This window comes from Fundulus heteroclitus, chromosome 7, assembly GCF_011125445.2.
Source record: "Fundulus heteroclitus isolate FHET01 chromosome 7, MU-UCD_Fhet_4.1, whole genome shotgun sequence".
Classification (NCBI taxonomy): domain Eukaryota; kingdom Metazoa; phylum Chordata; class Actinopteri; order Cyprinodontiformes; family Fundulidae; genus Fundulus; species Fundulus heteroclitus.
The window spans coordinates 35736263-35751063 of NC_046367.1; the positions used below are offsets into that span (position 1 = coordinate 35736263).

A 14801-nucleotide genomic window follows, 5' to 3' on the forward strand; every position below is an offset into this window, starting at 1 on the left:
AATGTAGCGTTTGTTTGGAGGCTTTTTTTACAGTAACAATGGGCTGAATTCTCTGGTGTGTGTGTAGTACTGAATGCAATGATAACCTGAAAGTGCTCGGCCTGAGCTCAGTGCAGTTTACCCTTTGACAAGCTAAGACTGTTTTGTTTTTTTAACATGATTCCCCTGGATGTTTCTCTCCTTTCACTGTAAATCAGCCTGAAAAGAGATGAGTTCATGATATTGTACTTTTTTCTGTGTCCTGAGCGTGACAGTTCTTTTGATAGCCAAGTCTGTTCCCTATCTCAAAATGAATTGACCATGATGGATAGATGTTACAAATCAGTGCACCAAGACACAATCTACTCACATTCTGCTCCTTGGAATCCACCGTGGTCCTGCCCATATATTCTTTTTCAGTTTTACTCCTGTTTATAGATAATTTTGATTCAAGATGCAGCATCTGCGCGTTGGTCTGAGTGTAAATTGTGATTTATATAAACAGAAAATGGTGTTTTTTAGTATGTAGTTTAAAGGGGATGTATCATGCTTTTCAGTTCTTCCTTTACCCACTGAAATCATTCAGTTGTGGTCTATATAAAGTGCAACTGCAATGCTTTGATCTGAATTCCTCTGTAATTTACTCCCACGTCCCCCCTTTTTACACCTGTTCTGAGGTGCATCTAAGAGAAACAAATTTTGGTGCTGTCTCTTTAAATCTAAAGAAGGCACTTCACACCTCGTTCATTCCAGGTTGCAGTGTTTCCACTCCACCCTGTTTGGCTATTATTGTAGTGTGGTGGAGGACGGTGGAGTGAAAAACTGAACATTTTGACTTATCCACTTGTAGCTATGGCATTCTTCAGCTTGGACTTCAGAAAAGCTCAGAGAAATAAAAATGGTAGATTTGTGAAATCGGTAAGCCAATAGTCCATGACTTTGTTTAGCAGGTACATAGTAAATACTGTGACTTAATTGTTAAAAAACAATCGTAATAGAAAACAGAGAGAAGTGAGCAATTTAAAAAATTAGACCCAAAAAGAATACAAAGATATCTACGCAGCTACTGGACACACTAGGTTCAAATTTTCTGCACTCCTAGAGACTCCAACTACACAACAAAATGTATCTAAGGGTTTAAAAAGTGGATTTTGCATAATCTGACCCCTTTAATAGTTATATGTTTTGATTTCTGTACACTTGAGATCAGGCAGTTCAGTATATAATCAGCAAAAGTTTCTCAAAATTAACACAAATAGTTTCCTTTTGACTTTTGCTTATTTAGCATGTTATTAATTTGTCTACAAGAATAGTAATTTTGGCTTTGAAAGAAGGTACCCACTGAGTTTTCAATGTCTTTTTTGTCTCCTATTTCTTGATTTAAAAACCATTGGATTGATTGTTTTATAATCATTTCACCCTGGAAGAAGTTCAAATAAATCCTGAAAAGACCGGCATTAAAATTACATTCTTTCCCATCAAGAGTGGATATATAGCAGATATAAGACCTGCATACAAAAGATAATTTTGTTTCTATAAATAACATTGCAACACCATGATAGGATATTCTTTTGGTTGGAACAAGCGGTCGGTATTGGGCACTGCATGCTGTGATAAACTCCTAACTAAAATCCCAGATTGCTTATTGGAAGGTCCTCATTAATTATCAACCCACTGATATGACCTGGTGGGTTTAGTTGGCATGGCCAAAATCTCTAAGCTTAAACATTCTCCCTTTATCATCAATCACAGCATGAAAATAACCATAAATGAAAAAAAAAATACATAAAAAAGCGTCTTCAAAGATATAGTCCGAACAGCGAGATTGAAATACCAACAAATATTGTTCAAGAAGCTTCCAGGGGCAGTGGTTGGGCGTCTCTTTTAATTTGTGCACTCCTTATGATCTTTGGGCTCATTAAACAGCGAGGGCTTAGCACAGCATGTGGTCTCGTGAGCTGTATTAACAAAGTGACTAGATTCTGCCCTCAAAGGCAGGATAGAGCGCAAGATCAAACAGCTGCAAACTCACTGCTACAGAAGGCTTCATCAGAGTTATCCCCACAGTCATCGATCCCATCACAGAAACGACCACTGGCAACACATCTTTGGTTGTAGCAGGGCCTGAAGCCTCTCCGGCAGGTCCTGTTGTCTGAAAAAGATTTTATTTGCTTTAGAATTATTTTCAAACTCAAGAAATTGACCGGTGTCTTTAGCAAGTAAATATGTAGGAATCCTCAACTAAGCTAATATGTTGTTGCTGGTTATCCTCTACTTTCTTCCCCATTTGCCTAGATTTGTTGGGTTTCTCTTACCACAGTACTGCATCTTCTCATCTGATTTGTCTTTGCAGTGGGCCACCCCATCACAGGTGAGCTGATAGTCGATGCACTCGCCATTTCCACACTCAAATTCAGTGTAAATGTTACATGACGAATTTTCTGCTGCAGAAAAGAAAAGGTAGAGATAGTAAATTTCAGTAAATGGGGGTGTCACGTTGTTAAAGATTTATAATAGTAACTACAATACCATATTTGATACCTTTCATAAGATTCTGGTCAGAAATGCACTTATCTTCTTAACTGACGTGAATGCCATAGATCTATGACTATCTTCAAACACTAAAGTTTGAATTCAGGCATTTAAATATTCTCAATGGTGTACCTCAAGTGGGACCTGCACTGGTTACTATTTATATAATTGATGAAGGTCAACACACACTTCCATCTGTATGTGGATGACACTATTGCTTACTGTTGTACTCACACGGTTGTTCTTGTTTTTGAGCAGCTGCTATGTGCATTTCATATCATATTGTCACAACTAAAAAAGCTCAGAGTGGTACTGAAAGTAAATAAAACTAAGGCGATGTTGTTTTCCAGCAAAAAGGGACTGCCTACTATTTTCCTTCCATTGTGTCCTCACAAGGTTCCTCTATTGAGCTTGTGTCCACCTACAAATATCTTGGTATCAACATTGATGAAAAGGTTTTAAGGTTTCAAAGCTCGCACTGATAATCTTTTGAAGATGTTGAGGCTTTAAAACTAGGCTTCTTTTTCAGAAAAAAACGTCAACATTTTCTTTTAATGCCAGGAAATGTCTTGTTGCCAATACATTTTTACCTGTGGCGACATTTTATACTTGAATTCCTTGCTCAGCTCTTTTGATTTATTGGATTCTGGAGCTTTACTCGCTGTGCTCCCTCGGCTTGTGCAGAGTTAGAAATAACAGGTTTCTCTTATTCTGCACCTTTAACCTTGAGTTATTTTCAACAGGAACTAAAACTGCTTAATCAATTTTATTTGGATGGTTTATTTTATTTAAAAACTTGCAACAATGAAAAGAAAATTTTGCTCCTTACCTTAAAGGAACTATACCTGATCCTGCACAAGTTCAAACCGTAAGTGAGGAGAACAGTTCAGTTTGAACTCTAAGTCCCGCCCCCAACTGTTTTTCCCCAATGAGAAACCCTGGACAGGCACCAGACTAAACACATGCCTCAAACTCGTGTGCAATCCTCCAGAGGAAACAAGGCCTCATTGAGGGCATTTTCTTCATTTTGTTTGACATAAATCGGGTAAATTATATTTTTTGATGTGAATGGTCAACACTTACATGGATGCCATGCTGTTCTATGTACATACCCTGTTGTGCATGCACAGGAGGAGCTGCTGCTTAGCAACGGCTTTGCACCTTGTTACGCCATAGGCACAGAAAAGTCGTACCCAGTTCGCTGTTTATTCATAATAAAAAAAAAATGCCTGGACTCGCTCGATCAATTACTCAATTGTTATTATCTAATTACGTATTTTGACTTATAAGGCATTGCGTAAAAAGCATTTTTCTTAATCAGACAAAAATACATTCAGATGTAGGTCCTTTACATTTTTTATTTTGGTAATTATTTTTTATTTTTAACATCGTAACACTGTATTTCAGTAAGGGATATATTGTTGTCCTGTATGAGTTTTTAAATATGTGATAACAGGTCTCATAAGTGGGAACTCATGTCTCTGTGAGATTACCTGTAAAAATAAAGTTTTTTTAATAATAATAATAATAATAATAATAATAATAATAATAACATATAAGCATCTTAATTCTAACATAAAAAATCAACACACCTATGTCTGCAGCTTAAAGCAACAAAGAAGACAAGAAAAAACTCTTTCTTTTATTGATGCATTAAGTCAGGGTGTAAAAAAAAACAAAACAAAAAGCTACTTTCCATGACATTGAAGCTAGCATCCAGCTCTGACTCACGCCATATTCTGTCTGGCCAAACTTTCCCTGTTTGAACAGCTCCTCCCACCATATGGCCATTAGCATAATGACTTTGAAATCCAGCAAGTGATGCCGATCAGAAAGCAAGGAATCACTTGCAGTGTTTTATAATTGGGAAGTGTAGAAACCATTTTACCTCTTTGAACTGCATTTTCTGCATATATTTAACTCACACAGCATCCCTGTTCATGTGAAAATATTTATTGACTTGTTAATTAAAAAGTTAAAATATATACATATATTTTTTCCCCTTAAAAAAAAACAAATAAAAAGGCAACATTTTGTTTCTTGCTGGTACATAAAAATTAACTTACAGAGAACAAAACCAAAATACACTCTTAAATATCTCAGTTTTTCTTTAATTGTCTGTTAATGGTGAATATGTTAAAATCTTAGAATTTAAAATCTAAACGTTCTTGTGACTTACACACACATCTGTTGTCATCCAGCAGCACTCGCTCTCCACGGCAAGAGCAGTTGACCCTTCCATGAGCTGTCAGGAGACAGAGGTCCCCACAGCCTCCATTCATGTGTCGGCATGGGGAGAGCTCACCTTCCACAACATTCAAATACAACTTATTAGACTTTCAGAAAGGAAGAAAAGGTAGATAAATGCAGAGCAGTTTAATGCATTCAGGGTATTGTGGGAGAAAGAAGTTCATTATATATTGTGGGAAGATTTACAAGTGGTCTTATATTTATTTTAAAGTTTTGCATCATTAGGAATAAGGTTAAAAAAAAACAGACATGTTTGTAAGAGCCTGTAAAGCTATGTAAATATAAGCTCATATGAGAATGTGCGATGAAGTAAATCATTGTTAATATTTACTTAATTCAAATAAAAATAAAAAGAATTAATGCTTTGTGACTGCCTGGATTCAACGACACAGCTGCTATCCCAACATATCTTTTTTTTGCCACTTCCACATGTTTTAAAATATTTACATACGTATTTTATGTGATGCCAAACACAGAAATAAAACATGCTCTTAAAAAAAAAACACAAGGTTAGTCAACAGAAATGATTTTCCAACCGTGTTGAAGGAGTACCCAGAGGTTGTAATAAAGATAAAGACAAACCATTAAATGAGAAGATGAGCCCAAACTTCTGACTGGTAAGTGAACATATAAGAAAAAAAATATGTTTTTTTTTCTTCTTCTTTTCTTTCCCTTTTACATTGTTAAAATTCAATGCTCCAAACACCACCTATGAGCCTCCATAGTAAGCAAATTAGTTGAATAAACCAGTAATTAGGTTGCATTTGGCAGTTTAAAGGGGAATTGTGTTCTAACAGTAAATTATTCTTTGAATTGATAAATTAGGGTTGAATTAGTATTTTTCATAAATCAGAGAACAAAGGAATTAATGAATCAATAACAGCTCATTAGTGTCACCATTAGCAGTGTTTCTTCAGAGGGGAAATATTGCCATTTAAAATTTTAGCAATGTGGACTTGCATGTCATCTTTTTCTTTTCTTACCCCCTCCGGGTACTCCTGTTTCGGATACTCCCGTATCAAAGTTTGTTTGTTTTGGGCCAGTATTTGAAAATGTTTTAATATCAAAGCAAGATCTATTAATAAGATTTATTTTTAGAATTTCACGAGCCTAAATTCTTTACCTCAAACTTGATGTTTTCATTAAAATGTTACTTAATTATTTCCCTTCATTATATGAATTAATGGAATAAGTTGAAAAATGGGAAAGACCCTTCTGCCCAAAAAATGCAAAGTCTACCAGCTGAGGATTTTTCAATACGAAGAAATAGCACAGACCCATTTGTTATTGAAACAAAGCTTCCCTGTTTAACCCTGAGGAAAAATGTAAAATGAGCTTTGAAGCAAAATATATTTTCTATTCCATATAGTTTTCAGAGACAGTTGAGGTCCACTTATGGCTGCTCTACATCCATGGGTATTGTGTAAACAGAAAATAAAGACATCAATCTGTTCTACAGCTAAGGTAGCCTAATTTTATGAACAGTATTTTGTATCCAGGATATTCAATACAATAAACATGCAATTAGAGCGTAACAATGTAAAGACAAAAACGGAAAACTAATATTGTAATCCGACATTTCCTCTCATTGCACATGAAATTGCAAACTTGCAGCTGTGCTCATTCGGGTCACAGGATGCAATTATTTCTCATAACAAGATAAACAAGGAAATGAGCTGCTTTCGCCATCCGATCCTAAGCCAGTGGGATGTGCTTAATCTCACCTTCTATGTCCTACTTGGAATTTAAACTTTCTACGACACTTAAGAGACTCCCTCTACAACATAAGCTAGTTTTTTATTAATTACCACTGAGGTCTAAGTTCCTCGCCATTCTAAATACGACCACTTTCATTTATCATCTCGGCGTCTTTCGTATCAAATTAATATGTTCTTTAAAGTTAGCTCCAATTGGGGGATAACAGTTATATCTGTTGTTGTTGCTGACTAATACAGATATGGGTTTGAGTAATTTAGATGAAATCTTAAAGTGATGTTGAAATCAAGAAATCACAACGTTGTAGGAAAGTACACAACATCTAAATCTCAAACAATAAATAAGGACATGGAAATTAGCATCAAGTGAAATCCATCACCTGTGCCATTTTAAGTAGTGTTTTTATCTTTGTTTCAACAGGGCTCAACTCTGCATGATATATAGTATATATAACTTTATGCACAAACCCCTATTAGTTAATTTTTAGACAGCCCCATTCTAATGGGACTTGTTATGGCTTTCTTTTAATATCAGCTCTGTTCTTTCATAAGCCCCAGTTTTGTGTGGAGGGAAACTAATAGCTGTCAACAGATTGTACCTCCTGAACTGTGGATCTCCGCAAATTCTCCAAAGTTACCAGGAACCTCCTGGCTGCTTCTCTCAAACCCTGATAAGCTTATAGCTATGCCAAACTCTGTTTTTTTTTTCCACATGGTGGTTTGAACAGTGCCCAGTGGAATGTTTAAAGTTTGGTAAATTGTATTATGGTTTGATCCCTATGGAAAATTCTCTGCATGATAATGTTTGTTCACAATAGCTCACAAGCAAACTATTGATGCCAGAGGCTTATGATACATCCATCTTTGTGCTGATTATGTTGCAGAATGTAATTTAATTCAGGAGGCATACCTTTTCAAGACACTGCCGTTAATGGGTTTGTCTACTCACAGTTGTTTGTATCCTTTGCCACGGCTATTATTCCCATTGGTTGATGGGGTATATCTGCTCGGAGCACCTTGGTGTCACCACCGGTGTACTTGTTTGACCGAAGGACAGCTCGACGGGCCCAGTCAGACCAATAGATGAAATCCGCATAGATGGCAAGGCCATAGAAGTTTCCGGTCCCTGATTTAAGTATGACCTAAAAACAAAAAGCATAGAGGAGGGTACTGCTTTTAGGCCATGGGGTGGATTATGTCATATTTCCTTCAGAAAAAAGAACAAAAAATGGATAAATATATGTTCAAAGGAAAACTGTACAGGACAGACATTCTGTATATAACCCCTGGAAAAAATAGGAGAAAATATTGTGTCTACTCATTAATCAACAAATCAACCCCTGCTGCCAGCTTCACTGCTTAACCCAGATGTTGGGGGAGTAAATGACAGTGGCATTGGCAGCCAGGCAAGAATCCATCAGATGCCTCCTTCTGGGACTCTCCCCCGGTTTGCATTGAGGATCGTGGACTCCAACAGCTTGGTAGCCTCAGCCATTAGTGGGACAGGCTTGTAAGCGACAACACATTAGCCCTGTGCCATACTGGGATTAATAGGACAGGTGTTGATTAAAAGAGCCCAGCGTGTGGAAGCAACAACTGTCCACGACACGAGTGAAAGATACGGAAGAACAGAGAAATAAGCGACAGATGGGATAGGGAAGAACATATTGATAGGAAATTAGATTTGGGAGATGTTCGGTTTACAGGCAGCAACTCATTAGTTTTGTGCTGAACTCATCTTTTGAGCATATTAATAACCAGTCTGTCTCTGTTCAAAAGTATCCACATATGATTATCAAAATTAAAAGGTACTTTCTGAAACAGTAGACGAAATAAAAACGGAACACATCAATGTTTTTTTTCTCAATAATTCAATTTCAATTCAATTCAATTTTATTTATATAGCACCAATTCATGAAAGTTGTCATCTCAAGGCACTTTCCAAAGTCAAATTCAATCAGATTATACAGATTGGGTCAGATTATACAGATTGGTCCAATTTTTTTTCCTATCTAAGGAAACCCAGTAGATTGTATCAAGTCTTGACAAGTAGTATTTGCTCCTCCTGAACGAGCGTAGAGCTACAGAGAAAGTCGTCTGCATTGTCCATGGTTTTGCAGCAATCCCTCATACTGAGCAAGGATGAAGTGACAGTGGAAAGGAAAACTCCCCTTTAACGGAAGGGAAAAACCTCCAGCAGAACCAGGCTCAGTGTGAACGATCATCTGCCTCGACCGACTCGGGGTCTGATATATGATGGGGCTTGATTATTAAGTTCTTTATACGTGAGAAGGAGAATTTTAAATTTTATTGTTGATTTAACAGGAAGCCAATGAAGGGAAGCTAAAATTGGAGAAATATGATCCCTTTTGTTGATTTTCATCAGAACTCTTGCTGCAGCATTTTGGATCAGCTGAAGGCTTTGAACTGCATTTTGTGGACTTCCTGATAGTAAAGAATTACAATAGTGAAGTAACAAATGCATAGACTAGTTTTTCCAGCATCACCCCTGGACAGAATATTTCAAATTTTGTCGATATTCCTGAGAAAAGAAAAAAAAAAAGAAAACTCTGGAAACATGTTTAATATGGGATTTAAATGACATGTCTTGGTCAAAAATAACACCAATATTGTTTACTTTATTATCAGAGGCCACTTTAATGCCATCCAGATTAAGTGATTGATTAAGAAGTTTATTTTTTTGAGGACTGTAGTCCAAAGACTACAACTTCTGTCTTGTCAGAATTTAAAAGCAGGAAATTTAGAGTCATCCAGCTTTTGATGTCCTGCCTGTAGAGTAAGTATACATCTAACGAGGTTATTGTCATGAAATTCACCCCAGATGTTGGTACCAACCCAAGTAATCCACACTTACAAAAAAATATCAAAACCAGTGAATCCATAAATTAAGTCATTTATAATGAAGTTGATTGACACAAACACATAAGTACTGGACTTGCCACTGACACAGTTTTTGGTGCTAAAACTTTCAAGACAGCTGCTTGAAATATGTAAAAGCTCCAGCATCATTCTGACCCATTCTTCACTCAAATCTTGAAGGGTATGGGGCTCTTCAATTCTTTCCATAGATCAATTGAATTCAAACTCTGGAAATGACAAGGTCATTTTAGCAGCTTTATTTTCTTTCTCTGAAACCAGCAGTGATGAAAAATTATCCCTCCTTTTCTTGTGCAATAAGACTATATAACGAATATACTGAATGAAATGCTGTACCAGCCACCTGCAGGTCGTTCTTAAGCCCTAAGGAGCACCAGAACTGTTCTTGTCTCTTCGACAACTTTTGATAACTCTTTTGACAAGCTCTCAGAAATCTCGCTCTTAAGACGGGTTAATGGTGACATGATGTTTTCTCTACTTCCAGAGTATGACCCCTAGTGGTGCTGTCTGGAATATTCAGAAGTTAAAAAAAGTACATCTGTTACCCTTACTTGTTTCTTCTGCCATCAGACCCACCGTTTTGATTAAAACATCCCTGACATGTTTCGAAGGTGTCATCAGCTGCTGTTCATTGAGGCGGCGTCGGCCTGTCAGTTCGATTGACAGGCTGACACAGCCCCCTGCTGGTGGGTTGTCGCTGAAGGGTGTCGCTCCAGGTGCGGAAAAGTAAGAAAGCACCCTCATCCCGGTTCATAGCTGTGTGAATGTGAAAAGGAAGCAGCAAAACGACTAACGCGATCAACAAAGGATCAGGCATTACAAAAAAAAACATGAAATCAGCAATAACGGTCACTGTGAACACAAAAACTATATTATGGATTGGGATAAGGCCAAAATCATCCGCGTGGAAAACAACACACACCAGCACTGGATCATGGATGAGATCAAGAATCAAACCCAACAAACCGAAAACTATGATGAGGGGGCTTTCTTCCTTGTTGTCAGCTGCCTCAACGAAAAGCAGCTGAAGACAACTCTGACCATGATGGAAGTTACCATCGGAACATGTCAGGTATGTTAGACAAAACAATGTATCTGATGACAGAAGAAATAAAAAGTATATCTAAAATATAGACGCTATGATTTTTGTTGGAATGCACATCTACTACTAATCCAAGCAATATATTTTGCAACAATAAGGCTGTGAAAGTCTTAGACTTTTTCACTTAGCCCCTATTTCTCCACAACAGTCCCGGACAATCTCTTTATTAAAGCAGACAAGGTCCCAATCCATCTATCCAGCTCCGATTTTATCCATCCTGCCATCATTCTTGCAGATCCAGCATATCCAGTTGAGCACGATGACCTCAGATGAGTCAGTCTCTCATCCCAGCTGGTTTACACTGGGAAATAATCTGCTTCAGCACATGCTGCTGATTGTGGCTTGAAGATACCTTGAAGATACAGAACCAAATTATCATTACCTTGGTATTAAGGAAACCTTTTTATAATCCAACTGTTAGAACTAAACCACCTGATATTTAAGGAGCCTAGCATACATTCCAGGATTTTTATAGACGTCTGCCCCCTCTGGTGACAAGTTTAAATGACACCAGTGTTGGGAGAACACTAGTGCACGTGCATGGGAGAAAAGGAAAAGCATCTGACACTGCAACTGCACAGGTCTTCTGTTTCATGTCTTCTGTGGTAAGAAAGCTATAAATCTTGAAGTTAGCCTGTGTTCACTCGCTAATGCATCGATTACGGCGGAGACTTAACAAAGTAGGCAGGTGAACGAGAGTGTGCAACTGACTATTCCAGCCTATTGAAAGCTGAATTTCAAAACAAATTTGTTATGACTACTTTGTATATATGGATTACTTGGGCTGCCAAAAGCCCCGTTAAAATATATTTGCTGAAAAAAAGTAAGTGCTTGGTATTTTTTTTCCTGCTGTATTTTTCAAATTGTAAATTGTTAACTTAAAATGTCTAAGAGCAACATTAATATGCACAAAAGCAATGGAAGTGACACTTCAATGAAACTAAGCACATTTTGAATCTCCCAGCTTCTTGTCCTTCTTCTAATGGCAAAAATTGATAGTTTTCTAGCTAAACTTGCTGATCTTTTTGCTGCCATCATTAATTATGGGTTTTTACTCTAAATATGGCACAGAGGTGGGAACCTGCAACCACTCTACTCCCCCAAGCTCCCTGTCAGCACATACTGGTGCTGCAGTTAAGAGGAGAAGCTGTGCCCTGAAAGACAATACTACTGCTAAAGTTTACACTGATATGCCTCATTACAAAGAGTCTTTTATCATGCTTGTTCTTTGCCCTTAGTCTATTTTATTTCCAAATTGAATTCCTGTGGCTAGTGGCATTTTTTTGGTAATTTGAACACATCATTGTCACATGGAATTAAACAATATCCTTTAAAGTGACACACTGCCTCAAGCCTTCACAGTTAGTGTCTTGTCTGCAGTGGATGTTTTGTTTTACTGTAGTTTGGTTTTAGGATGGAGTTAACAGCTAGCTATCTCTGTTTAATTTACACATTTTAATTGGAAAGGAAACGCTGCACCCAGAGCAGTCTCGCCGCAAAGCTTTCATTAGCAGGATGAGTCTGCATCAGGTGCAGGTGGGGTCTCATAGGTGAAGCCCCTCTGAGCCTAGCGACCCAGCTCATCACACATTCGGGTAACTAATTGAGATGGGCCAAAGTGCTGAGCCACGCGAGCCATGTCAAGCAAAGACTAGAATCTACCGCATGAAAAGGTCATCCTGTACAGTAATCCTCTGCATGCCCAGGACACAGCTGTTGGGATGTCATACATTATGCATGAAACTTTTACGGACAACCTGAGCCTCCCCCTCGCTGGGTTTTATTTACTTTACCAAGAACTGACTTTTGTGATTAAGGAAACCATCTGTGCCCTCAGGGAAGAAATAGGACAACTTCAAGAGGTATTTCAAATCCCTTCTGCTGTGTGGAGGACCTGGTCCCAGAAAGCAACTGCACAGAAGTTTCTTTGTACAGCAAAAAAACAATTTAACATTTCTACAAGTGTAGTTGACAGTAAAAATACATAAATATATTAAAAGCAATGATTGTCATGATGCAGTTTTGGCCTGCCTGTCTCCCCATGAACTTTTCAGCACTTTCCACCTCTCACTCCACCTCCTCGTTAGTTCCACCTGCCGTTCGTAATTATCCTGGACTCAGTTCACCTGCCACCCTTCCTACTTAAGCTCCCTTCAGTCTGCTCTCCCCTGCCGGATCGTCTTCATCCAAACCTCGTCATTCCTCGTGCTTCTCACGCCTGGTACAGCCTCTCTGGTCTCCTTCTCCACAACTCACCTTTTACAGTAAAGCTCTAAAAACAAGGCTCAGTGTGTGGCTGTGTTTGGGTTCATCAAGATAAATTGTGACAACAATAATTATCACCGTTTATAAAAAAAATATTATTTTTTTGTTTTGTTTTGATAAAAACCAAACACAGAAGCAACATATTGTATGAACATGACCTAAATCATTACTAAGTCATGAAAGACAATCTGAACTATTATATATATATATATATATATATATATATATATATATATATATATATATATATATATATATATATGTATGGAAGCACAATAGCCTACTTGGAGGAAAGAAGAAATCAAATTTTATAACGTTCAATAAAGAAATAAAATGGTAGAATTATTATTAGAACATGCTTCTTTTTCTGGAAGGCTTACTATCACTGATAGTTAAACTGTATCTAAGTTATAGATGTGAATTCTACATAAAAAATGCCAAGAACCCTAAGGCTGAATCTGAAAATTCAGAAGTTGTTCTTCTTCTTCTTTAGTACATGTTAAAATTATCTTGAAGGGTAACTCACCACAATATAAAGGCATAACTTCACCCACAGACAGATATTGAAAGTACCACAAAAGTGGGTGGTTCCAAGAGACACATGGCTAAGTGTGGGGATGAGCAGTGAACAGAACTAAGACAACCCACTATACTACTCTTTCTGCCAATCCTAACAAACAAGAGTACAAAACACCAACCAATCACCAACTTGAAAATCAGTAGACTGCTAAGTTCACTATTCCAACCCGCCACAGAGGAGACAGTCTTGTTTATACCCCACATGTATTTTTATAAATGTATCTTTAATTTCTGAAATAATTTTGACCAGAAAATGATATTTGCTATAATTAGGTGAAGTTTAAAAATAAAATATATGAAATGTCATACAGAAATGTTAAAACCTCACTTTTAGAGAATTCAGGTATGACAAAGAAAATTATGGCATCTTAAATCACTCTCTGGCTGTTAATATTCCACAAAATATATATTTGACCCAGCACTCAAATAACATGTAAAAGAACAACCAAAGGAGCAAAAACATGCAAATTCCTTTGAATCAAATTCATGAGGTGAAGCAATACCTGAACAACCTACAAAGAACAAATAGTGCGGAAAGTCTAATTAATGAAACAAAGCTGAATTCTATACATATTTCATACATAATATGAAATATGTCTAGAATTAAAGGAGTAAAATTAGAATATAATTAAAATATTACTTTTATGTATTCATTATGACATTTATTTGTCTATAGAAATGTGACTTTTCTTTAATATGTTAGGAAAAAAGCTATTTCTCCTGGAGAAATTTACCAAAACAAGTATAAGTAAATAATAGTAATTCTTGTGCAAAACATTTATCTTAATTTGCAACTATGAAATGTCATTTCTGACAACCTACCAGAGATGGGGACTCCTGTTTCAAACATGGACTCCAGTCCCATTTAAATCACAAAAATGACTTTAGACTAAAGACCTGAAGCTTGGGACTCAAGTCCAAAGTACAATCCTTGATACTGGTATCTAGATTACAGGCAACAGCTCTGGCGGGCAATCAACAACTTGCAATCCACTTGAGTTCATGTACTGTGGGCTAAAAATGGCTCAAAACACTGTGTTCATGTTTACTGCAGCAACCTTGGATTTCTCTTCAACTGAATTAAATTACTTCAGGTGGAGCCAAAATGCTTACTGTTCTGTGTTCCCAACAAAGATTCGAAATGGTTTCCAAACAATCTAAAAAAAATCTGCAAACCCATGAATACAGCACATAGCAAAGATTTGGGCAATATGAATATAGGGATTAACAGGTATCAATTAACTCATGACAAAGCAAAATACATTAGGACATTCATTGATTGATTCAGAAATTCACCATGAATAGGTACCAACAGCTGACCATTATTTTTCTTTTAAAACTTTTCACTAATTTTTTTGTGAGGTTACAGAAAACCAAAATACAACATTTACTTTGAAGCTAAGTTCTGGGAATCCCGGGAATTTCAGTGGATGTGATACAGAAATGGGGAACTATAGTTAAAATGAGAAGTACTATCCTTT

At 37.0% G+C, this 14801-nt stretch overlaps 1 protein-coding gene across 1 annotated transcript in view; it reads right to left on the reverse strand.

Annotated features, from left to right (window-relative positions):
• Nucleotides 1-14801, reverse strand: part of lrp1bb (low density lipoprotein receptor-related protein 1Bb) — a 394708-nt gene that overhangs the window by 90909 nt on the left and 288998 nt on the right. Inside the window, exons 44-47 of the mRNA XM_036139564.1 lie at nt 7426-7618; nt 4691-4816; nt 2295-2423; nt 2012-2131 (exon numbers count right to left, since the gene is read on the reverse strand). Of these exons, the coding sequence (XP_035995457.1) occupies nt 2012-2131; nt 2295-2423; nt 4691-4816; nt 7426-7618 (568 nt within the window). The remainder of the gene's footprint in view (nt 1-2011; nt 2132-2294; nt 2424-4690; nt 4817-7425; nt 7619-14801) is intronic.